The following is a 25,055-nucleotide window of genomic DNA, read 5'->3' on the forward strand; positions in this document are numbered from 1 at the left end:
AGGACATTCTCAGTAACTTTATGTCCTGTTAGAGGAAAGACTTGAAAGCATACTGGCTGGAGGGGCAGAAGATCTGGGTTCTGGTTTCTATTTTGAACTTTCTTGGACTTAGTCTCTGTATCTGTAAAATGAAGGATTGAATTAAATTATCCTTACAGCCTTTTCTAACTCTTAAATTTTAGGATTGATTCTTAATGGTTTAAGATGTGTTAACAATGGAATTACCCTAAATGCCAAATCCCATTGTTTTTTAGGTAATAAAAATTATACTGAAATCATTTGAAGATATTTTATATTTAGTCATTGTAGAAAGGCAATTAAATACCCCTGCTTTACATAATTGAAAAGCAAGTAGTGTTTCCTTCACTGGGAATATAGAGTATAAAATCTCTTAAAAATTATTCTTAGTGTGCACCAAAATTATTTATTACTGTTTTTTTGAGATGGAGTCTTGCTGTGTCTCCCAGGCTGGAGTGCAGTGGCAGCATCTTGGCTCACTGCAACCTCCGCCTCCTGGGTTCAAGTGGTTCTCCTGCCTTGGCCTCCCAAGTAGCTGGGATTACAGGTGCACACCACCACACCTGGCTAATTTTTGTATCTTTAGTAGAGACGGGGTTTCACCACATTGGCCAGACTGGTCTTGAACTCCTGACCTCAAGTGATTATCTGCCTGCCTTGGCCTCCCAAAGTGCTGGGATTACAGGTGTGAGCCACGGTGCCCAGCCTCGTGTGCACCAAAGTTAAAATGTCTGCGAAAGAGGATGAAAAATTTTAAAGTTTTAGGGCCGAGTGTGGTGGCTAACGCCTGTAATCCTAGCACTTTGGGAAGCTGAGGCGGGTGAATCACGAGGTCAGGAGATTGAGACCATCCTGCCTAACACGGTGAAACCCCATCTCTACTAAAAATACAAAAAATAAGCCGGGCGTGGTGGCATGCGCCTGTAGTCCCAGCTACTCGGGAGGCTGAGGCAGGAGAATCGCTTGAACCCGGGAGGCGGAGGTTGCAGTGAGCCAAGATGGCGCCATTGCACTCCAGCCTGGGCTACACAGTGAGACTCCATCTCAAAAAAAAAAAAAAATAGTTTTAAAACATCCCTCCCTATTTTATAGCTAACGACATAGATTTTATAGGTTACAATACAAACTATTTCCTTTACGTTGGAAAATGAGGAAATGATTTTTATGTACGTTCATGATTTCTGCCTTGAACGTTTTGCTTCTTTGTTAGGTCCACAGAATCAGCTTGAAGCTGTAATTAAAACTAAAAAAGTAAAGCAAAACTGCCAGGAATATTACATGACACTTTAAAAGATTTATTCACAAGTTTAATCACAAGGTACAAACCTGAAAGTTACAAAAAGGCATAGAGTGAAAAGTCTACCCCAGTTCCCTAGTCACTCATTTTTGCTCCAGCCACTCACTTCTGCTGTTTGTAAGCAATAGTCTTGCCAGTGTCTTGTGTCTCTTTCCAGAGACTATGTAGAAGCAAATAATTTTTTATTTAAAAATTATGTTTATATTTGAAAAGGTGATACATATAGATGGCAAGAAAATTCAAAAGGGCAGGCAGTGAAAATTTTCTTCGCTCACCCACGGTTCCCCAGTTTCTGTTTCCCTCTGCAGAGACAGTCATCTTTTCTTATATATCCTTCTGGATGTTGTCTATAAATATGGAGGCATTATTAGTGTAGAGCACGGTGGTTTTTATGAGCCATCCCAAGTGTAGTATTTATTAGGATAGTGCATTAAAGTGATAAAATTAATCATACATAGAAAATTATTGCAAAGTTTGGAAAAGATTGAGTAAAGTAGCATTTGTACTACATGGCTTTCGAAATTTCAAACACAGGTGTGCACTTCTTAAACTCTCTTCTTTATGGATATTATAATCTTAGTATAAATAAGTAGGAAGATATGAAACAAGAACATAGAAACTAAGCTGAGGACATTTTGTTTCCAGGATCTGGGAAAGAAAGAAGTTTATGAACTCCCAAGTGATTGTAGAGCATCTCTGTGGAAATGGTTAAGTTGGTCTGAAGCAAAGCCCTTCGGTGGCAGAAAAGCCTCCAGAGCGCCAGATGTCGCTGTGGTTCCGTGGTGAGAGAGGGCGTGCGTCTCTGTGGTTATAAAGTTGGGGGTGGAGTGGCCGGGAGATGATGGCTGATGAAGAGGAAGAAGTCAAGCCGATCTTGCAGAAATTGCAGGTGGGGCCGTAGATTAAATTCTGTATGTGTTTTTGTTTACTCCGAATGAAGCAGGGAGTCCAGTTTATGTACTGCCTGCGAATTCCCCGGCACACACGCGAAGCTGCGTGCGTCTGTGTGGTTACTATAACAACCCTCGAGGGTGCAGCCGCAGCCAGCCAGGGAGCTTCCCAGTGTGTTGGAACCTCCTGCTGCCGACCTGACTGCGGTTAATTTCAGTCCTGTATGGAAGATTTGTTGCTCCTAACTATTCATGTACATTTTTAGAGAGGACATTGTTTTCTCGATTCATCCATAGCGAATAGCATATACATGTGTGTGGCAGATCTGCATGAACTATCACCACATGTTGTTTTGATCCCTACAAAAGCCATTTAACACCTTTCTGCTTTGAATTTGCCAACAATCACGCTAATGACCTGCACTGCAAGTGTCCTGGTTACTCCCCTTAGGATTTCAGTTTTGATTTCTTTCAACCTGCGTAATTCCACTTTGGGGTCTGATGCAGAGGGGTCCAGACTCCACGTAGTCCACAGGTGACTGTGCTTCTGAGTAAGACTAGTCTTTTGGACTTGGTAGGGAGGCGTTAACTAGTTGCTTGGCTGTTTGCCGTTAAGAACTCACGATTTTCCTTAAACTTCAGGAACTCAGTTCTTCGTTCTAAGACGGCCTATAACTTAAATATTAGAACTATGACAGGCTTGTAACTTGCCTAAAGGTGTTTAACGCACAAATTTAAATATTGGTGAAATTTCTTTGTTCTTGAGTACATTAAAATAGTAACACTTTTTAGAGTGTTCCAGCTGATTTGGATTAACTTCATTTTATTCCCTAATTGTGACTGGCTGAAATCAGAGATTCTCAATTCTGGTTCTATATTAGAAACATTATTTGTGTATATATGTTTGTATATGCACAGAAAAAATCTGAAAAGTATACAAATCAGTGGTTATCACTGAGGTTGTTTGGGGGAATTTTTTACTTTCTGTTTTTTACATGTATCTGTTTGAATTTTAACGACTTACATGTATTGATTTTGCCATGAGAAAGTAAGTTTCTAAAAACGTTCAGTCCAGGGGAAAACAAAACCAAACAATAAAACCAACTTCTTGAATGTTTGGTTTAACAACTAAAACCAATCAATAAGCCCCTCTCTAAAACTCTTAATTTGCAGCCATGTTGATTGCAGGACAAAAGGAAATTGGTTGTAATTTTTTATGAGAATTGTCTTTTCCTAGGTTCATTTGCGGTAAATGTCCTAAGCAGCTTGGGAGAGGATACTTCCGTTATCTTGGGATGGGGTCGGTGCAGGAATGGAATAAAGGAGTGAAGTAGAAAAGAGGAAAAGGATTAGATAATGGTGTTGCTGTTCAGGGAGATGGTGGTAAACTTTGATTTCATTGTTAAAGACATTTTAGTGTGAAAGGAATGTATAAAAGGATATTTTTCAAAGTGTGTTTTACAGTTTCATTACAGTCATCTGGGGTGCCTGTTAAAAATGTAGAATTTTGAGTTCTGCTAAACTGTTAAAATCAGAGTCTCTGCAGGCTGGGTCTTGGATATAATACAATAAAATTTGAAAAGCATTACTGCAGAGGGTGCTAGTCTGTTCCCTTCATTCCGGATAGGATTTTAAATTAAGTATAGCACATATGTATTTGTTAGAACAGGGATAGTTAGTTAATTCAATCAAGTGTAGTGAATTAGAGCCTATCATGTCCCAAGGCCCGTTCTGGTGCTCAGGTGTAGCTCGAAACAAAACAGATTAAAGGCCTTTCCATCCTGGAGCTTACATTTCAGTGGTGGAGACAGACAATAGACAATTAATGATAGGCCACATGATTTTAAATAAGTATGAAGAAAAATAAGAGTATGATTTAACAGTAGAGGAGAGAAGGAAGGGATTCATTTGGGTTGAGGATTTAGGGAAAACCTTTCTGGAATTGATATTTGATCTAAGATCTAAATGATGAGGAGGAATAAGTTATGCAGAGATCTCGAGAAAGTGTCCAGGCATAAGGGCTTCCAGGTGGGCTGAGCTTGATGGGTTTGAGAAACTGCATGAAGGCAACTCTGGCTTGAGTATTGTAGGAAAGAGAATGGTGAGAAATGAAGTTTGTGTCAGGATGGGTGGTGGTAGGTCAGCTCATACAGTCTTCTAGGTCATGATAACGACTTGGATTTTATTCTGTCTGCAACGGGAAACTAGTTGAAGGTTTGTGATACGGTGTACGTTTTTTATAAGCTCACTCCCACTACAGTGAGGAGAATGGGAGAGAACAGAAACAAGATGACTGGTTAAGAAGCTCTTGCCGGGCGTGGTGGCTCAAGCCTGTAATCCCAGCACTTTGGGAGGCCGAGGCGGGCGGATCACGAGGTCAGGAGATCGAGACCATCCTGGCTAACACGGTGAAACCCCGTCTCTACTAAAAATACAAAAAATTAGCCGGGCGTGGTGGCGGGCGCCTGTAGTCCCAGCTCCTCGGGAGGCTGAGGCAGGAGAATGGCGTGAACCCAGGAGGCGGAGCTTGCAGTGAGCAGAGATCGCGCCACTGCACTCCAGCCTGGGGGACAGAGCAAGACTCCGTCTCAAAAAAAAAAAAAAAAAAGAAGCTCTTGCAGTCCAGGCAAGTAATGAAGCTGATGTAATCCAGGAATGGTCATAGTGGGACGGAGACAGGTGGATGAATTCAGGATGTGTTGTGAAGATTGTTGATTATACTCGATGGGAAGTGATTATATATTTCTGCTGCTATCTATTCAGTTTCAGGAAAGAATAGGGTATCTCTTATCCGAAATGCTTAGGACTAGAAGTTTTTTGGATTTTGGATTTTTTTGAATTTTGGAATATCTGCATATACATAATGAGATAACTTGGGGATGGGACCCAAATCTAAATATGAAACTTGGTGGCTTATGCCTGTAGTCCCAGCACTTTGGGGGGCTGAGGTGGGAGGATTGCTTGAAATCAGGAGTTTGAGACCAGCCTGGGCAACCTATGAGACTGTTTTTTTTTTTTTTTTTTTTTTTTTTTTTGAGACTGAGCCTCGCTCTGTTGCCAGGCTGGAGTGCAGTGGCGTGATCTTGGCTCACTGCAACCTCTGCCTCCCAGGTTCAAGCGATTCTCCTGCCTCAGCCTCCCGAGTAGGTGGGACTACAGGTGTGTGCCACCATGCCTGGCTAATTTTTGTATTTTTAGTAGAGACCGGGTTTCACCGTGTTGGCCAGGATGGTTTCGATCTCTTTGTGATCTGTCTGCCTTGGACTACCAAAGTTCTGGGATTACAGGCATGAGTCACCGCGCCTGGTGACCCTGTCTTTTAAAAAAGAAAAAAAAATTGTTTCATTTACACTTTATACCCATAGGCTGAAAGTAATTTGATACAACATTTTTAATAATTTTGTGCCTGAAACAACATTTTGACTGCATTTTGACTGTGTGTCAGGTGTGGAATTTTCTACTTGTGGTGTCAGCATTTCAAAAGTTTCGGATTTTGGAGGATTTCAGATTTTTGGATTAGGGATGCTTGACCTGTAGTAGAAAAGCTTTGCCTGGTATGACAGGAAGACTCAGAGGCATTTAAGAGGAAAGAGAATATTTATTTGTAAAAAATCCAAGACAGCAAGAAGATGACTTGACAAAAAAATCAAACTAAACAAAACCACAATAAGCATTTAAAAGAACAAAATGCTGCAAAAATACCAAAGCTACCAAGTTCAGATTGGTATGTTTGTGGTGGAAAACAATGACTCTCTAACACGTTTATTATATTCACAAAGGTTGTATTGTATTTTCAGATCTCAGCGTATGAAAAATCAGGGATAAAATGGTTTTAGTTGAGAAGTCCAACTTTAAGAGTAAAGTTCAAAGTGTTATTCTTTTAAGATCAGGACCATATAGAATGATCTTACTAACTTTTGGTTTATCTTAAGTTGCAGTGTTTCTCTCCTCATGACTGTGGTATGTGAAGTGCTTAGTCATATTAGAAGCCCTGCTGAGGCAGGGAGAGAAAATGGTCATCACAATACAGACACTGGCATGGGACAACATGGGACCATGAGAGCTGGCCTGGGGTACTGGCTGCTTTTCCTCATGATTTGTGGCATTTTAGTAAACCTATCCACCTGCCTATTGTGCCATTCATAGATGAGAAAGAGAATTGGTATTTCTAGACCAAGAGCTGGTATGGCTAGCCAATTTCAAGTTTCCCTGTCCAGTGATCTCTCCACTTAATGGTTCCATTGTCATACTTTTTAGGAACTAGTGGATCAGCTCTATTCATTTCGAGACTGCTATTTCGAGACACATAGTGTTGAGGATGCTGGGAGGAAGCAACAGGATGTGCGGAAGGAGATGGAGAAGACCCTACAGCAGATGGAAGAAGTAGTGGGTATGAGCCCTAGAGATTGTACAACCCCATCCTTCAGTGAAATGTGATTGACCTTTGCTCCCTCCTCATAGATTCTTTGGTATCCTATCTGTTACTGCTATAGGGTAGTACAACGTAATATTACTTCTCAGGGCCCCCGTGCAACCTTTCATTCCCTAAGCCACTTTTCCTAAAATTTGATTATAGCAAATGGCATGAAATTAAAGAGCATACTTACTTGAACTATTGCAGTAATCTGACTTTCTGCCTCTAATTTCTTTTACTTTCAAATCCACTTATCTAATACCATGGCCATGGCTATCTTTCTGAATCATTACTTCATGCATTTAACCTTATCCTCTCATCTGCCTTTTTGCTCAGGTATCTTTAAAGATTCCTGCTATTGACTAGCTGAAGTCTAACCCCCTTAACCTGGTATTTAAGTGTCCATTGTTTTACTCTGTTTTCTAACCTTATCTCTGACTAATTACTTGTAGAGGAACTTTCTGTTTCATCCAGGTTGAACCGTCTGTTCTCCCATGAACATGGCCACATGTACTTCTGATTCTGTGTCTTTGTTTATATCATTTTCTAACCTGGAGGGTCTTTTCTTCTCTCTCTCTCTCCGTTTTGTTTTAATGATAACTATTTGTCCTGACTCCTCTTCTCTTCACTTGTTAAAGCCCATTCATTGGGCTAATGCCATATGTTCTTTTTCATGGTTTTAATTTTCCATGTTTATGCTTTGTCTTCTCCTCCAGATTGTAAACCCCTCTAGGAAAGTTAGCAACCAAGCTGATCCTTGTAGATAGGGGCCCCAGAAACAGATGGCAGAAGCTCTAGAAATAGTGCTTTCTTTGTTGCCTAACTAGCTAACATAGCACTCTGCCTATGGTGAGCTTTCAATAAATGGTTTATTGATAAATATTTTCCTCAACTCTTTTTATTCCTAAAACTGACGTGTAGTTATTTTTTGAGAGAAAGTGCCCTGGTCTTTAACTGTAAGATTGCTTGTTTTTTTCCCACTTTATCTTTTTTTCTTTCTCTTAGGTTCTGTCCAGGGCAAGGCACAAGTTCTAATGCTAACTGGGAAAGCACTAAATGTGACTCCTGACTATAGCCCTAAGGCTGAGGAGCTTCTGTCAAAGGCTGTGAAGCTGGAGCCCGAGCTGGTGGAAGCCTGGAACCAGCTGGGTGAGGTGTACTGGAAAAAAGGGGATGTTGCAGCTGCCCACACCTGCTTCTCAGGAGCCCTTACCCATGTGAGCTGCCCCCTATCCCTTTGGAAAGCACAGATGGGAAGGATGAATTTCTTTGGTTCTATGAGTTTCCCTGGGACATGAATACCAGAGCAGAACTGAAATTGAACTAGGACAGAATCAGGAGGGAGGAAAGGTCAGAGAGCAGACTGGAATGAGGGAAATAGAGGCAGGGGCCTAGGAAAGGAAGATGATGATGGGATCAGGTTCAGGGGGAGAAAGGAAGTGAAGAAAAGCTAGCAGCTAAGCTGATCCTTGTAGATGGTGGTTGAAGATACAGATGGCAGCAAGAATTTAGATGAAAAAATTAGGGCTGGGTGTGGTAGCTTACACCTGTAATCCTAGCACTTTGAGAGGCTGAGGCAGGAGGATCACTTGGATCACTTGAGCTCAGGAGTTTGAGACCAGCCTAGGCAATATGGTGAGACCTTGTCTCTACAAAAAAAAAAAAAAAAAAAAAAAAATATATATATATATATATATATATATTTAAAATATATATTTTATATATATATATTTTACATATATATATATATATAAGCTGGGCATGGTTGTACGTGCCTGTAATCCCAGTTACTCAGGAGGCCAAGGCACAAGAATCACTTGAACCCAGGAGGTGGAGGTTGCTGTGAGCCGAGATTGTGCCACTGCACTCCATCCTGGGCGACAGAGTGAGACCCTGTCACAAAAAGAAAAATACGGCCAGGTGCGGTGGCTCACACCTGTAATCCCGCGCTTTGGGAGGCTGAGGCAGGCAGATCACTTGAGGTCAGGAGTTCAAGACCAGCCTGGCCAACGTGGTGAAACTCAGTCTCTACTAAAAATACAAAAATTAGCCGGGCATGGTGGTGCATACCTGTAGTCCCAGCTACTTGGGAAGCTGAGGCAGGAGAATGACTTAACTTGGGAGGCAAAGGTTGCACTGAGCCGAGATCGCGCCATTGCACTTCAGCCTGGGTGACAGAGTAAGACTCCACCTCAAACAAAACAAAACAAAAAAATTAAAAAGGTGAAAAATTAGATTTAGAAGATTGAGTTCAGAATAGATCTGGAAAGGGGAGGTAGAATCAGGAAGATTGAGTATGTGCCTTTTCTATTTGCAGTGCAGGAACAAAGTCTCCTTGCAAAACCTGTCAATGGTGCTTCGTCAGCTGCGGACTGACACTGAAGATGAACATTCTCACCATGTCATGGACAGTGTCCGACAGGCTAAGTTGGCTGTTCAGATGGATGTCCATGATGGCCGCTCCTGGTGTGAGTGCTCTCAAAAGATCTCCAACAGGTTTCTAGAGCAGATGTTTTCAATCACAGCAACATTTGCAGTCCATCTTTTGAGTCTGATTCTGAGGTTTAAGCCAGAGAGGGCATCTTTGTTTTGAAGACACACGAAAGACATTTTGGGGAACTACTTTTCTAGGAACTCTTCGATCTTTTGATCCTAGTTTTCACGTAAGCAAGGCAGGGCTTTTGTACAGTCTGTTCAAATTTCAGTTTGGTGTCCTTGGTGCTCTATCCTAGTGGAATTTTGGGTATACTAAGTATCGTGTCATTCCTGGTTTGGGTTTCTTGTGGGACCTTTCAAATATACTTTTAAGAATGATCAAAATAAGTCATATCTTGAACTTGGACTCTGAGATGATTTGTCACTGTGTTTCACTTTCAGATATTCTTGGGAATTCATATCTTTCCCTTTACTTCTCTACTGGCCAGAACCCTAAGATCTCCCAGCAAGCCCTCAGTGCCTATGCCCAAGCAGTAAGTACTTATGGTCACCAGGCCAGATGAATAGGCAACAACAGAAGCAAAAGCATTGTTCAGTCTTCTTTGTGGCCCTTTAGCAAGCATCATGGGCAGTGGCAGTGTTTGCTGGCATCTCATTTTTGTGATTTTGCAAAGATGTGTCTGCAGAGATGATTGACTTCTTATAACTTGAGTGTTAGGAACCACTTGCATTGTGTTGCATTGGTGCTGGATAGCTCCTTGACCTGTCTAGGTTTCTTACGCACATATATAACCAAATCACAGAGCTGCCTCAACGTGTTCATCTTTTTTAATGGGAAAAAAGTCTATTAAAATAATGCTTATTAATATTTTTGTACATTCATTTTAAAGAACAGTGAAAACTTATACTTCAGTGTAAATTAAGTGCTATCCCCAAATTAACTGTTAGATAATATTATGGCTCTGGATTTCCCGTGGGCGAAAAGAGAAAACAATGTGTAGCTTGTTCTGTGTCATTTCCTAGGAATTAAGTGAATTAGGTTATTTAGGTTTTCAAGAAATTTATTTAGGTTTTCAAGCATTTTTATGTTGATAGGCATTTGCATAGGACTTTCCCTCAGACTTTGAGTGCCTTTTTTCTCATTATTAGAATTGGCTTCTGACTTCACATTGGTCCTCTGAGCAGCACTTTTTATTTAGCTCTCATATTTACCTTTCTTCTTTTTTGAGACGATCCCTGTCACCCCAGCTGGATCAGGTAGTCGTACTCGATCATGAAGTCCTTTGGTTCAGTCCTCTCCTGCCCTCAGCCGTGGTCTCGATCTCCTGACCTCGTGATCCACCCGCCTCGGCCTCCCAAAGTGCTGGGATTACAAGCGTGAGCCACCGCGCCCGGCCACAAAGAACTCTTAAAACCAACAATATAAAGACAAATAATCCAATTTAAAAATTGGCAAAACTGGCCCCTGAATTAAAAAGAAAATTGGCAAAGGACCTGAATAGACATTTCTCCCAAGTAGATATACAAATGGCAAATAAGCATATGAAAAATGGTCAGTGCGATTATTCATCAGAGAAATGCAAATCAAAACCATAACGAGAAAGAATACTCGGCTCACTGCAACCTATGCCTCCTGGGTTCAAGTTATTCTCACGCCTCAGCCTCCTGAGTACTGGGACTACAGGTGTGCACCATCTGGCCCAGCTAACTTTTTCTTTCTTTCTTTCTTTCTTTTTTTGAGATGGAGTCTCGCTCTCGCCCAGGCTTGAGTGCAGTGGTGCAATCTTGGCTCACTGCAACCTCCGTCTCCCGGGTTCACGCCATTCTCCTTCCTCAGCCTCTCCGAGTAGCTGGGACTACAGGCGCCCGCCACCAGGCCCGGCTAATTTTTTTTTTGTATTTTTTTTTTTTTTTTTTTTTAGTAGAGACGGGGTTTCACCGTGGTCTCGATCTGCTGACCTCGTGATCCGCCCACCTCGGCCTCCCAAAGTGCTGGGATTACAAGCGTGAGCCACCGCGCCTGGCCTTACCTTTCTTCTTTTGCTTCCCTTGATATAGAGAATTGCTTTTTAACTTATCATTACTTATTCTGCTCCATGTGGTAGAATAAAGAACACAGTTACTGTATGTTCATATTTGCAATTCAGAGACTGCCCTTTTAAATTTGTTTTTCTCCCCCTCCTGCCACTCTCCCCACAACTCTACCTTTGATTTTAAACTACCCTTTTTCAATCACGGAACTTTTGGAGCAATTATATTTTACTCTAATTTCTTAATTTGGTGAATGTTTACATTTTAAAGAATAGTGTGGTATATTCCTTCAACATTTTATATTTGGCTTCTGCTAAATAGTCACTTTTTAATCTTTTTTTTTTTTTTTTTGAGATGGAGTCTCACTCTGCCACCCAGGCTGGAGTGCAGTGGCATGATCTCGGCTTGCTGCAACCTCTGTCTCCCAGGTTCAAGTGATTCTCCTGCTTTAGCCTCTCGAGTAGCTGGTATTACAGGCACGCGCCACCATGCCCGCCTAATTTTTGTATTTTTAGTAGAGACGGGGTTTCACCATATTGGCCAGGCTGGTCTTGAACTCTTGACCTTAGGTGATCCATCTGCCTCGGTCTCCCAAAGTGTTGGGATTACAAGTGTGAGCCACCATGCCTGGTCATCTCTTTTTAATCTGAAGTTTTTCGCCCAGACCTGCATTTGTAAACATATCTGAACCAACCATTTAAACAATTTTAATTCATGTTGTTTGTGCTTTTACAATGCGTCAGGTAATGAAGAGAATTAAAAAAATATAATAAGCATAGTCATGAACATAGCCAGCAGTTGCTTCACAGCACATGGTCTGCACTGTCTTGTGGTGTCTGGCCATCTATTTTATCTGTTTAAAAAAAATTCTTTTTCTGGCCATCTATTTTAGTTAGAGTCTGAATTTGGCTTTCTATGTGTGTTTTAAGGGAACTTGGATGTAGAAACATGATTCCACATGTGTCTGGAGCTAGGTCTATGGGCAGAGGAAATGCATTAAATGAACACCATTTCTATCCTAGCCTTTCTTCATTTATTGCCAGCACTTCAATATTTAAATTTTTAAAAATCAAAATGATTTCACCTATATCATTCATTTATTTATTTTTTTTGAGATGAAGTCTCACTCTGTCACCCAGGCTTGAGTGCAGTGGTGTGATCTCGGCTCACTGCAACCTCCACCTCCCGTGTTAAAGCAATTCTGCCTCAGCCTCCTGAGTAGCTGGAATTACAGGTGCATGCCACCATGCCTGGCTAATTTTTGTATTTTTAGTAGAGACAGTGTTTTACCAGGTTGGCCAGTCTGGTCTTGAGCTCCTGACCTCAGGTGATCCGCCAGCCTCGGCTTTCCAAAGTGCTGGGATTACAGCTGTGAGCCACTGTGCCCGGCCCACATATTTCATTTATATAAATATTTATTCTATCTTGATAATACTACATGGATAAATTATAATAATATTTTAAAGTCTCACACATACAAAAACACTTATACCCTAAGGTTTTAGGGACTAAGATACCCACACTGTTATACGGTAACTGCTTCTGTGGTATAGATAACATTTTGACTAGGAAGAAACTTCCATTTCCCTAGGAAGAGGAGGTGTAGGACATGCTGGGCATGTCAGTCCTTAACATTGAGACAGGATCCACTGATAATCTTTTCATCCCATTACAGGAGAAGGTTGACAGAAAAGCTTCTAGCAATCCTGACCTTCATCTGAACAGGGCGACGGTAAGACCTTTGGGGTGTAGTCATCTGAGGGTCAAATAAATAAGACATCTAGGTCTTAGCTTGTGAGGATAACTGAGTTTGCATAGGGACAAGATTGGGTACAGACTGCGAGAGGAAAGCCATGCTATTTCTATAAATAGCTAGCTCAGTTTGGCTTCAGTATCTGGTGTAGTCACTGGAGGGAAAGGAGAAGGGGCTGAGGAGGTGGAAGAATATGTAGAGAATGGGGGGATCTTTTAGAAGACTTCTGAAATGTTAAGTAAATATTAAGGTCAAGTGACCCAAAATATACAACTTAACTATTTTAGAGTTTGGAAATTAGCTTCTTTGCAATGATTCCATCTTTGCGGTTGTGATCATCTTGGTTAGGAAGAAAGATGTAAGGTGTTACCAGCTCTTCAGGCTATTTGTGGTAGCACAGGAAAATAACCAGGAAGGAAAACAGTTTATTTCTCTAGATTCCTAGCCCATGGTGCCATTATTCCTTCGGGATAGTTTGTTTGGATATACTTATAATTGGGATATACTTCTTGTACAGTTGCATAAATATGAAGAGAATTATGGGGAGGCCCTGGAGGGCTTCTCTCGGGCTGCAGCCCTGGACCCTGCCTGGCCAGAGCCCTGGCAACGAGAGCAACAACTTCTGGAATTCCTGGATAGATTAACCAGCCTCCTTGAGAGTAAGGTAAAAATGTCTGAAGGGCTGAATTCTACTTTTTAAAAAAAATTTTGCCATGGGTCAATAAAATAAGAATAAATAGGTTTAGGAGGTAGTGATCCTGTAGAAGTGGGTGGGAGGGAAGGATTAGAATCTCAAGGAAGGCGACTAGTTTCCAGATTCTTACCTATTTCCCCTTCTTTGCAGGGAAAGGTGAAGACCAAAAAGCTGCAGAGCATGCTGGGAAGCTTGCGCCCGGCCCATCTAGGCCCTTGCGGTGATGGGCACTATCAGTCAGCCTCTGGGCAGAAAGTGACCCTGGAGCTCAAGCCACTGAGTACGCTTCAGCCTGGGGTGAACAGCGGTGCCGTCATCCTGGGAAAGGTGGTATTTAGCCTCACCACAGAGGAGAAAGTCCCCTTGTGAGTTTCTCTTGGATTTCCCCCGTTTTACCCTTTTGAACTAATTGCTCTCACTTCCTGTTCTTTCCCTGGCAGTTGAGAAGATTGTCAGTGGTCACAGATTTGTGACTTCTGGTTTCCTTCTGTGACTGTCCCATGGGCAGATATTGCCTGGGTGATGTTTAACAATCTTTTGATCAAAGGCTTTTGTAGATTCTGTCACTGCCCATTTTTATCCCTGAGTTTGGTGCTATGTGGATTCCTATATCCATAGTTGAAACTTGGCAGGACATATTTTTTTATAAGACAGAAACCTCAAAATTCTTCTGTCCCTTTGCATTTTCATGATCATAGAAGTTGAAGGAGGACAAATTCTTAGTCTTGTTTGTACTTAGGTATACTTAGGCAGTTCTGAAATGTGAGCTTTGAGTCATAATTTAAAGTCTGGTTGAGAGATTGTCTTAGATGTCATTTAACAAATATTTATTGAGTGTTTAGTATATGTGTCATAGGGAGTGAGAAAAAAGAAATGTAAAGGACCCAGGTGCAGGTGCGTCTAGCAGCAGAGGAAATGAATTAAGAATATTTATTTAGAAAATTTTTGGATCTTGAAAAGTTAGGGCTTAGTGAATGCCACCATTCCTTGGTCCTTCACTCACTTCCTAATCCCTGGTTGACTGATTTCCCCTTTCTCTTTTCTACTGAAATTGTTATTTTCCTAGGATCACCGTTGTCTTTCTAGGCACTGGATCCAGCAACTTCTATTGCGTGGTTCCAAAACATTCTGACTTCTCTCTCACTATTGCCTTTCACATCCCTTCTGTTCCATCTAAACAGAAATATTCACAATTCCCATTACATGCCCAAGCTTTCTCCATGGCATTTTCTAGGGGTTTGTGTGTTTGATGAGTTGAAAGGCGAAAAGATAGTTGAGAACAGTTTAGTTAACTAGAGCAAATCCTAGAGCTGAGAAGAATTAGAAAGGGATATAGACAAAGGTAGGTTTTGGAGGACCTTGAGAACAAATAGATATTTTGCCACTCCTTGGTTTCTCTTTTTCTGCCCAACTTTTAAATCTTAGGTTCCGAGGACTCTACTTTTTTTTTTTTTCCTGTTTTCTCTTTATACCAGGATGGCCTATAGTTGCTAACTTTGATCACTTATCAGTGGTTGCTTGACATATTGTGTAGAAGGATTCCGAGGCTTTGACTGGATTCATCAGGAGAGTGCTTTGCTTGATTGCAATGTTTCCTGGGAATTCAGGTGTGTCAAGTGATGGCATGAGTGTGATTCTTCTCCATCCTGTCTATAGATCATCTTGCCTTGTGATGTCATATAAACCCAAGGCTTTGGCAGCCTCCTCTATGCTCACATATGTATCTCCAGCCCAAGCTTCATTACCAAGTGTTGGATTCCTATAACCAACTGCATCTGGGTTCCAATAAGAAATCTCTAACTCAGTATTTCAGTATTACTCACCTAAATCTTTCTCTGTAAACCTGCTTCTCCTCTCTGGATTCCTTGTGAATGAATGGTATCACCTCTCAGTTACTTGATGAAGACTTTTGGAAGAATAGGCTTCTCCATTCTCCAAAAAGATTTGCCTTTTTTGTCCTGTAGACTTGACTTCTCTGTGTTTACCACCTTAGTTCACCCCCTTATCACTTCTCCAAATAGGTCTCCCTGATTCTCTGGTTTCCTCCAGTGTTCCACAGTGCTGCCAGAGAAATGTTTCTTAGATGTAAATCTGACCATTGCTACTTCTTATTTAAGATCCCTTACTGGTACTATATGTAGCTTTTGGGATAAAGTGTGAACTACTTAGCTTAGCATACAAAGTCCTTCATGATTTGCTCCCTGCTTCTCTTTCCATTATCTTCTGTCTCTTTCCCACCTGTGCCTTTTGTTTCAACCGTGGAACAATTTTGTTGGTTTTAGAGCAGCTGTTTTCCTGCCTCTGTGTCTTACATGCAGTTACTCTGCCTGGATAATCTCTAGCTTCTTCTTGGCATAGCTAACATCCTCTTCTGCCCCCAACATTTTGTTATAAAAATTTTCAAACATACAGCTAAGTTGAAAGAATTTTACATTGAACATTTGTGTTCTCAACCACTTATATTCTACCATTAACATTTTATTTTACTTAGCTTATTACATTTCGGTCTGTTTATCCTGCTGTCAGAGTAAATTGCAGAGATCAATATACTTTACATACTTTAGCATGCAGTCATTAACTGAGTTCAGTATTTGTTTCAATTTTTTCTTTTTATGTAAAATTTACATACAATGAAATGTACAATTTTAAGCTTACATTTCATAGCTTTCAACAAATGGAAAATATCTGTATAAGCCAAATAGAGATCATTACCACCATTCCGGGAAGTTCCCTCATATTCCCTCCAAGTCAATCTCTGTTCCTATTCCCTCAGAGGTTTTTAAAATTTTTACCGAGGATTAATTTTTCTCTTTTAACCCAGCTGGTTTTTTACCCTTTAAGATTCACTTTGAGCGTCACCTCTTCCAGGAAATCTTCCCTGCTTTCCAATTTTGATTTAGATATTTCTCCTCTGGGCTCCCACAGTCCAATCTGTGGCTTTGTTGAATTCAGCACAAGGGAAAAGTTATTCTAGCACCCATCACACTGTGCTGTAAGTGATGACTTCATTGTCTGACTCCTGCTAGACTATAGGACATTCATAGCTGGATTGGTATCTTACTGCTAAACACAATGCTTGGCACATATGTAGTATTCGGTGAAAGTCTGTGGAATTAAACTACACAGACAGTGATGGTCAGAGGCTTTGGTTAAGAGTATGATAGTTAAATTGATAGATCGGGAATAATGTTACAACTGTAACATGTTGGTCTAGTTCATCATTAATATTTGTTGAATGGCTTCAGTGTGCTTTGTCCTAAGTTCTTAGCAAAGTGACTGATGAGTTTCAGAAAAATGAAGACTCAGATGTACAAAGTGGAGGATGGTACCTCTCATAGGTTTTCTGAGTAACTGAGAAAAAGCATTTGTTTATTTTGTTAGTATTTTATTTTTAAAATTTAATTAACTAAGTTAAATTTTATATTTTATTTTAATTACCTATCACTGACTTTAAGTCCAGTATTTTGCTAGTATTTTTAAGCCACTGTTTCTGCTCTTCTTTCCTACCCACATACCTTTTTGTTTTCCTCTCTCCTAATCTATCTTTACCTGGCAGTACATTTGGCTTGGTAGATTCAGATGGACCTTGCTATGCAGTGATGGTGTACAATATAGTGCAGAGCTGGGGAGTGCTCATTGGAGACTCTGTAGCCATCCCTGAGCCCAACCTGCGGCTTCACCGAATTGAGCACAAAGGAAAGGTGAGCAATGGCTAGGATTCTCTTCCAACTCGTAGGCTCTAAAAGTAGAACCAAGCTTATCTTTTTATAAAAGATATAGAAATAATTATATGTGAGTATGTGTGTAGGCTATGTGTATATATATTTGTGTGTATTTTTTTATATATTTATTTTTACTAAGAAGGTAAACTGGTAAGCAAAAAAATAAAAAAATGGAGTGAAATATTATCACTCAGGTGTTATATTATCACTCAGATATTACTGCCTTTTAACTGTTACTGTTAACAGTTTGGTGTATATACCTAAAGTCTTTTCTTTTCACAAATAATACACATATATTTATATCTATATTTTAAATCATGAGTGGGATATTATATGCAAATGTTTGTGAATGTTTCCTATGTTTTTACATATTTCACCACATTGAGTAGACATGGGGTGATGAAGATGGTAATGATAGTTAACATTTATTTAACACTTAATTGAGTGCTAGACACTGTGCTGAGTTTTTATTACCTGCCTTGCCCCATTCAATTCTTACAAAAACCTTATGAATGTAGATATTTAACTACTGTTTAACTATTTAGATTGGGGTTGGCAAAGCCCATTGACCAAATCTGGCTCACTGCTTGTTTTTATTAATAATCGTTTCTAGGCTGGGCATGGTGGCTCATGTGTAAAATCCCAGCACTTTGGAAGGCCAAGGTGGGAGGATCACTTGAGCCCAGGAGTTTAAGACCAGCCTGGGCAACATAGTGAGACCCTGTCTCTACAAAAAAATGTTAAAAAGCTTAGCCAGGTATGGTAGCACATGCCTGTAGTCCCAGCTACTAAGGAGGTTGAAGTGAGAGAACCACTTTATCTCAGGAGTTTGAGGCTGCAGTAAGCCATTATTGTCCCATTGCATGCCAGCCTGGGTGATAGAGAAAGTCTGCCTCAAAAAAAAAAAAAAAAAAAAAAAAAAAAAAGGACAAAAAAGAGAATGGTTTCTATGTTCTTAAATGAAAAAACTGACAGAAGCATAATATTTTGTGATATGTGAAAATTACAGGAAATTCAGATTTCAGTGTCCACAAATAAAGTTTTATTGGAACACAGCCTCACTCATTTGCTTACTATTGTCTGTGGCTATTTTTGCACTATAGTGTCAGAGGTGACTTGTTCTGTAACAGAGACCATATGACCTACAAAGCCTAAAATATTTACTATCTGGCCGTTTACAGAAAGACTGTGATGACCTCAGATCTAGATTAGTACTTTTATAATAGAAAAAAAAAATTAGAAATACAGTGAGGATTTTTATATCGTTGCTTGTATCTATGATTAGTTCCTTAAATGAATTTCTAATGTAGACTCCTGGGTCCAAAGGGTATGCAGAATTCTGAGGCTTTTGATATATATTGCCAAATAATTCTTTGGAAAATGATACTAGTTAGTTGTCACTACCAACAGTGGATGTAAATAAGTGTTTCTCGGTAGTTTTTTTCTCAACTCTGGTTGGAAACCTTTGAAAAGTTATTTTCTAATTTTACATGGAAAATATAGCATGAATATTATTTTAATTTATATTTCTTTTTTTTTTTTTTTTTTTTGAGACGGAGTCTCGCTCTGTCGCCCAGGCTGGAGTGCAGTGGCGCAATCTTGGGCTCACTGCAAGCTCCACCTCCCGGGTTCACACCATTCTCCTGCCTCAGCCTCTCCAAGTAGCTGGGACTACAGGCGCCCGCCACCACACCCGGCTAATTTTTTTGTATTTTTAGTAGAGACGGGGTTTCACCATGGTCTCGATCTCCTGACCTCGTGATCCGCCCGCCTCGGCCTCCCAAAGTGCTGGGATTACAAGCGTGAGCCACCGTGCCCGGCTTTAATTTATATTTCTTGTATAAATTGCCATTTTTTTGGTCACTTCTCGATATTTCTGTGAAGACTTAAAAAAAATTGGTTTATGAGAACTTTTAAATTTACTTTACTTGGACTTAAAAGAGCCTGCCTCTCATTGCCATATTTTTTGGATTAAGATTATTTAACATGTTTTACAACTTAAAATACACTTGAACTGATAAAGTGAGCTGATACCCTTTTTGTTATTAGGAAAACGGCTACATTCTGTTTCATATTCTGTTTCCTCCTCTTGATATAAAAAAGAGAAGTAACTTTAATTTGTATTTGGTGGATTAAATTAGGACCTTATAAACATTTGGACTGAGATTTTCTCAGGATTCCCACTAACTCTGGTCAGCTGCTATGTGTATCTAGTTAATTATCAGGAAATACCGTGGGAAAAGGCAGCTTCTGTGAGAGTTGGTTGTATTCTTTTGTTAGGCAATGCCAGGAACCCGCCTTTTTTGGATCAAAGAGCTGTCTCATTCTTGTAGTGGCACTACATGACCTTACATGCTCCATGTTTTCCTTCTGAAGATTGAAAACTTTGGGAAAATTTCGTCCCCTTTGTTAGCTCAGTTTTGTCTGATGTGAGATGGAAGCAGAGGGGGTATACAACGGGGGAGGTGGTGCCGAAAGTTGCAAGTGGTGTATCCCCATGCTGGAGCTTTTTCCATCTTGGAATCTGTAGTGAACCTTTGTCTGTCTTTTCTAGGACTATTCCTTTTCCAGTGTTCGAGTGGAGACGCCCCTCCTGCTAGTGGTGAATGGGAAGCCTCAGGGATCCAGCAGCCAGGCTGTTGCCACAGTGGCATCACGACCACAGTGTGAATGACCTTCTTTGACTTGCACGCTCAACAGGGAGTGGAGGAGAGGAGACAAGGCCCTGGACAGCCAGTCCAGCCACATCCAGTGATTCAGCAGGGATGGGAGGAATGTTTTAAATGAAGACTTTCTCTTTCCCTGCCTGTTTTACACTTCGTATCTCTTCTCTCTCCTCTGTCCTCATCATGTTCCAGCTCTCTACAGGGCCACATACTCTTCTGGCATATCTCTCCTGTCTCTTCCACTGCTCTCTATGTTTTAAGCAAAGAGCATGGAATTGGTAGAAGTCTTGGGATCTTGCCATGGGACAGAGTCCCCAAGGTTCCTGTTGTTGCCTCCTTCCTAAGCCTCATATGTATATATCAGTTCAGTATTTATTGCTAAAGGAGGGGGCTTAATTTTGTAATGGCTTTTATTTTTAGCAATTTTTATTTTTATTTTTGAAATTTAGGTCCTTCCTCTTCTTTGGGGCTGGAACAGAATTAAATTTGTTTGAAAAAAAAAATACCACGTAGTTTGGCCTGCTTTATTCTCCCTAGGCTTGTATTCTTGGCTTTAGGATCACTTCAATTTATTGGAGTAATACCCCCGTTTTTTTCTTTATACAAAGTAGTTTATTTCTCTCCCAGTTAAAAGAATTCCGACAATAGACAGCCCAAGGCAGGAATGGCAACTCCACAAAGTTGCTAGAGACCAGCTTTCTTCCATTTTCCCATTCTGTCATTCCCTTGGGGTGGTCTTCACTATGGTCCAAGATGACAGAGCAATACTGTTCTAATAGTGTTACTAGGCTGAAGGACCAGAGAGAGTTAGATAACTCAGTTTCTTTAGAGTCTAATGACATGTTTTATAACAGTTTATCTTAATATCCTTGTGGTAAAATTGAGAAATATGAGTGAGGATTAATAACCAATTGAATTGGCTGGGCACGGTGGCTCATGCCTGTAATCCCACCACTTTGGGAGTCCAAGGCGGGTGGATCATGAAGTCAGGAGCAAGACCAGCCTGGCCAAGATGGTGAAACTCCATGTCTACTAAAAATACAAAAATTAGCTGGGCGTGATGGCAGGCACCTGTAATCACAGCTACTGGGGAGGCTGAGGCAGAGAATTGCTTGAATCTGGGAGGTGGAGGTTGCAGTGAGCCGAGATCGCACCACTGCACTCCAGCTTGGGCGACAGAGCGAGACTCTGTCTCAGACAACAACAACTGAATGCCTATAATATATTAATGTATACAGATGAATTGAGAAGTCTTCTAGTGAAATGGCTCAGATCTTTGTTCTTGGTCCAGTCCTGTTCAGTTCTTGGTCAGTGCCTTGAATATCATTGATGACTCATTAAATTTATAAAGAATGCAGAGGCCTCCTCAGAGAATAGATGATAGAAATGCATTGATGAGAGAAGTTTATCTATCTATCAATCTATCTAAGAAGTCATAAAGCTGAGTCTAATAAGATAAAATTTTCAGTCCATTCTTTTGGTCCAAAAAGGCTAACGTTCTCAGGTATAGCTTCAATATCATATATGAAAATTACTAAGAATCTTAGTAGATAAGCTAAAGTCAGTATGAGTAACCAGTCTGATATAGTTTGCAAAAACACTCTTCGTGGACTGCAGCAAAAAAACCTGTGGTATCAAGAGACAGTTTTTATTACAAGTACTGTCTGTTATACCACATATGGAGTCTTAAATTAGTTTTGGGTGTCATTTTGAGGCCTAGAGTCATAGAAGAGTGATAAGGAGCTTGTGGGGTATAAAAATAACTTGAGAAATGGCTGAAAGCAACTAGGGAAGATGGGGGTAGTAGTATGTGTAAGCATTTGAGGCAGTAGAGATGTGGGACCCAAATACTGTTCCCCTTTTATTCAAGTTCTGAGATGAGTTGACATGTTCTGTGTAGGGCTAGAGAGTAGAAAAATGGCCAGTAGGTGGTAGCCAGAGAGAAGCAGTGCGTACAAACAAGTAAGTATGCAAAATTTGTACATACAGCTTCAGGAATAACTAGAATACCCATAAAATATCCACCTGCCTTAAAAACTAGAACATCATTGATAACTTGGAAGCCCTTGTGTACCTCTCCATGATCTCATTTGTTTTCACAGCTATATAATATCTCATTGTATGATTATACCATAATTTATTCATCCTATTGTTAAAGGATATTTGAGTTTCCGGTTTTTCTTTTTTTACTATCAAAGCACTACACTATTAATATTCTTGTATATGTCCTGATAGGTAAGTGTAAAAGTTTCTTTTACAGCAATGGCTCTTGAAGAGTGGTTCCCAGACCTGCAGCATCAGCATCCCTTGGAACTTCTTTGAAATGCAAATTCTCAAGCCCCCTACCCAGACTTACTGAATTCAAAACTCTGTGGGAAGAGCCCAGCAATCTGTGTTTAGCAAACCCTCCAGGTGATTCTGATGCACAGTAAAATTTGAGAACCACTGTTTAAGAGTATTGACATAGAATGGAATTGCTGGATCATAGAGTATATACATGTTCAACTTTTTTGAGAAGCACTAAACATTTCCAAAGTGTTTATATTAGTTTATGTCTGTACTATCAATAGATGAGTCACCCCAATGCTCCCCATCCTCTTCTGTGCTTGGTATTTTAGGTATTGCACATACAGGAGATTTGAGTATTATTTCTTTGTGGCCTTAATTTGCATTTCTCTGATTATTAATGAGCTTGAGCATCTTTTCGTATATTTAGAAGCCACTAATATTTTCTCTCGGTAAAATGCCTATTCATGTCTTTGCACACTTCTGTATTGGATGTCAAATTGATTTATATATTCTCTGTACTAATCGTTTGTCTGCATACAGTTTTATCTTGTTTTTTTTATTCCATTGGGTCTTTTGCTGAACAGAAGTTCTTAATTTCAATGTCAGTGAATTTATCTATCTTTTATGATAATGCTTTTTGTGTTTTAAGAGGTTCTTAGCTCTCCTAAAGTCATAAGGACATTTTCCCTCTATTTTATGAAGTTATATCATTTTGTCCTTTTCTTGCAGTATGACTTTATTTTATGTTATGTATGGATACAATTTTTTTATAATGAGTAAATAGCCCAGCACCTTTTATTAAAGAATCAATCCTTTCCCTACTGATCTTTAAAGCCCAGTCTGTCTTTTTTTTTTTGAAGTTGTCTAGCTTTTTAATTTTTATCAACCAGATGATTATAAAATATCACATAGTAGGCATAAATTACATTTCTCTGTCCATTCCTGTTTCTTCTTCTATGAAATGTCTGTTTTCTTTTGTCCAGTTTTTATTGAGTTGTCTTCTTATTGATTCCTTACATGTTCTGGATACTAATGCATTATAAATTATGTTTTCCAAATATATTTATCCAAATTTATACAGCTTGCTTTTTCATTTTCTTAATGATCTCTTTTATTATTATTATTATTATTATTATTATTATTATTATACTTTAAGTTTTAGGGTACATGTGCACAACATGCAGGTTTGTTACATATGTATACATGTGCCATGTTGGTGTGCTGCACCCATTAACTCATCATTTAGCATTAGATATATCTCCTAATGCTATCCCTCCCCCCTCCCCCCACCCCACAACAGGCCCCGGTGTGTGATGTTCCCCTTCCTGTGTCCATGTGTTCTCATTGTTCAATTCCCACCTATGAGTGAGAACATGCGGTGTTTGGTTTTTTGTCCTTGCGATAGTTTGCTGAGAATGATGGTTTCCAGCTTCATCCATGTCCCTACAAAGGACATGAACTCATCATTTTTTATGGCTGCATAGTATTCCATGGTGTATATGTGCCACATTTTCTTAATCCAGTCTATCATTGTTGGACATTTGGGTTGGTTCCAAGTCTTTGCTATTGTGAATAGTGCCACAATAAAATACATGTGCATGTGTCTTTATAGCAGCATTATTTATAATCCTTTGGGTATATACCCAGTAATGGGATGGCTGGGTCAAATGGTATTTCTAGTTCTAGATCCCTGAGGAATTGCCACACCGACTTCCACAATGGTTGAACTAGTTTACAGTCCCACCAACAGTGTAAAAGTGTTCCTATTTCTCCACATCCTCTCCAGCACCTGTTGTTTCCTGACTTTTTAATGACGGCCATTCTAACTGGTGTGAGATGGTATCTCATTGTGGTTTTGATTTGCATTTCTCTGATGGCCAGTGATGATGAGCATTTTTTCATGTGTTTTTTGGCTGCATAAATGTCTTCTTTTGAGAAGCATCTGTTCATATCCTTTGCCCACTTTTTGATGGAGTTGTTTTTTTCTTGTAAATTTATTTGAGTTCATTGTAGATTCTGGATATTAGCCCTTTGTCAGATGAGTAGGTTGCAAAAATTTTCTCCCATTCTGTAGGTTGCCTGTTCACTCTGATGGTGGTTTCTTTTGCTGTGCAGAAGCTCTTTAGTTTAATTAGATCCCATTTGGCAAATTTTGGCTTTTGTTGCCATTGCTTTTGGTGTTTCAGACATGAAGTCCTTGCCCATGCCTGTGTCCTGAATGGTATTGCCTAGGTTTTCTTGTAGGGTTTTAATGGTTTTAGTTCTAACATGTAAGTCTTTAATCCATCTTGAATTAATTTTTGTATAAGGTGTAAGGAAGGGATCCAGTTGCAGCTTTCTACATATGGCTAGCCAGTTTTCCCAGCACCATTTATTAAATAGGGAATCCTTTCCCCATTGCTTGTTTTTGTCAGGTTTGTCAAAGATCAGATAGTTGTAGATATGCAGCATTATTTCTGAGGGCTCTGTTCTGTTCCATTGGTCTATATCTCTGTTTTGGTACCAGTACCATGCTGTTTTGGTTACTGTAGCCTTGTAGTATAGTTTGAAGTCAGGTAGCGTGATGCCTCCAGCTTTGTTCTTTTGGCTTAGGATTGACTTGGCGATGCAGGCTCTTTTTTGGTTCCATATCAACTTTAAAGTAGTTTTTTCCAATTCTGTGAAGAAAGTCATTGGTAGCTTGATGGGGATGGCATTGAATCTATAAATCACCTTGGGCAGTATGGCCATTTTCACGATATTAATTCTTCCTACCCATGAGCATGAAATGTTCTTCCATTTGTTTGTATCCTCTTTTATTTCATTGAACAGTGGTTTGTAGTTCTCCTTGAAGAGGTCCTTCACA

General features: G+C 39.9%; 1 protein-coding gene across 1 annotated transcript; it reads left to right on the plus strand.

The window, feature by feature from the left end:
* The first annotated feature begins 2,130 nt into the window (after positions 1-2,130).
* On the plus strand, positions 2,131-23,283 carry TTC5 (tetratricopeptide repeat domain 5). The gene is made up of 10 exons (XM_032179448.2): positions 2,131-2,204; positions 6,463-6,595; positions 7,625-7,836; positions 8,937-9,087; positions 9,497-9,588; positions 12,762-12,818; positions 13,357-13,503; positions 13,684-13,898; positions 17,090-17,234; positions 19,810-23,283. The coding sequence occupies exons 1-10, from the start codon at positions 2,154-2,156 to the stop codon at positions 19,927-19,929; spliced, it is 1,323 nt and encodes a 440-aa protein (XP_032035339.1). The 5' UTR covers positions 2,131-2,153; the 3' UTR covers positions 19,930-23,283.
* Positions 23,284-25,055: the final 1,772 nt, after the last annotated feature.

Source organism: Hylobates moloch, unplaced genomic scaffold (genome assembly GCF_009828535.3).
Source record: "Hylobates moloch isolate HMO894 unplaced genomic scaffold, HMol_V3 SCAFFOLD_16, whole genome shotgun sequence".
Lineage (NCBI taxonomy): Eukaryota > Metazoa > Chordata > Mammalia > Primates > Hylobatidae > Hylobates > Hylobates moloch.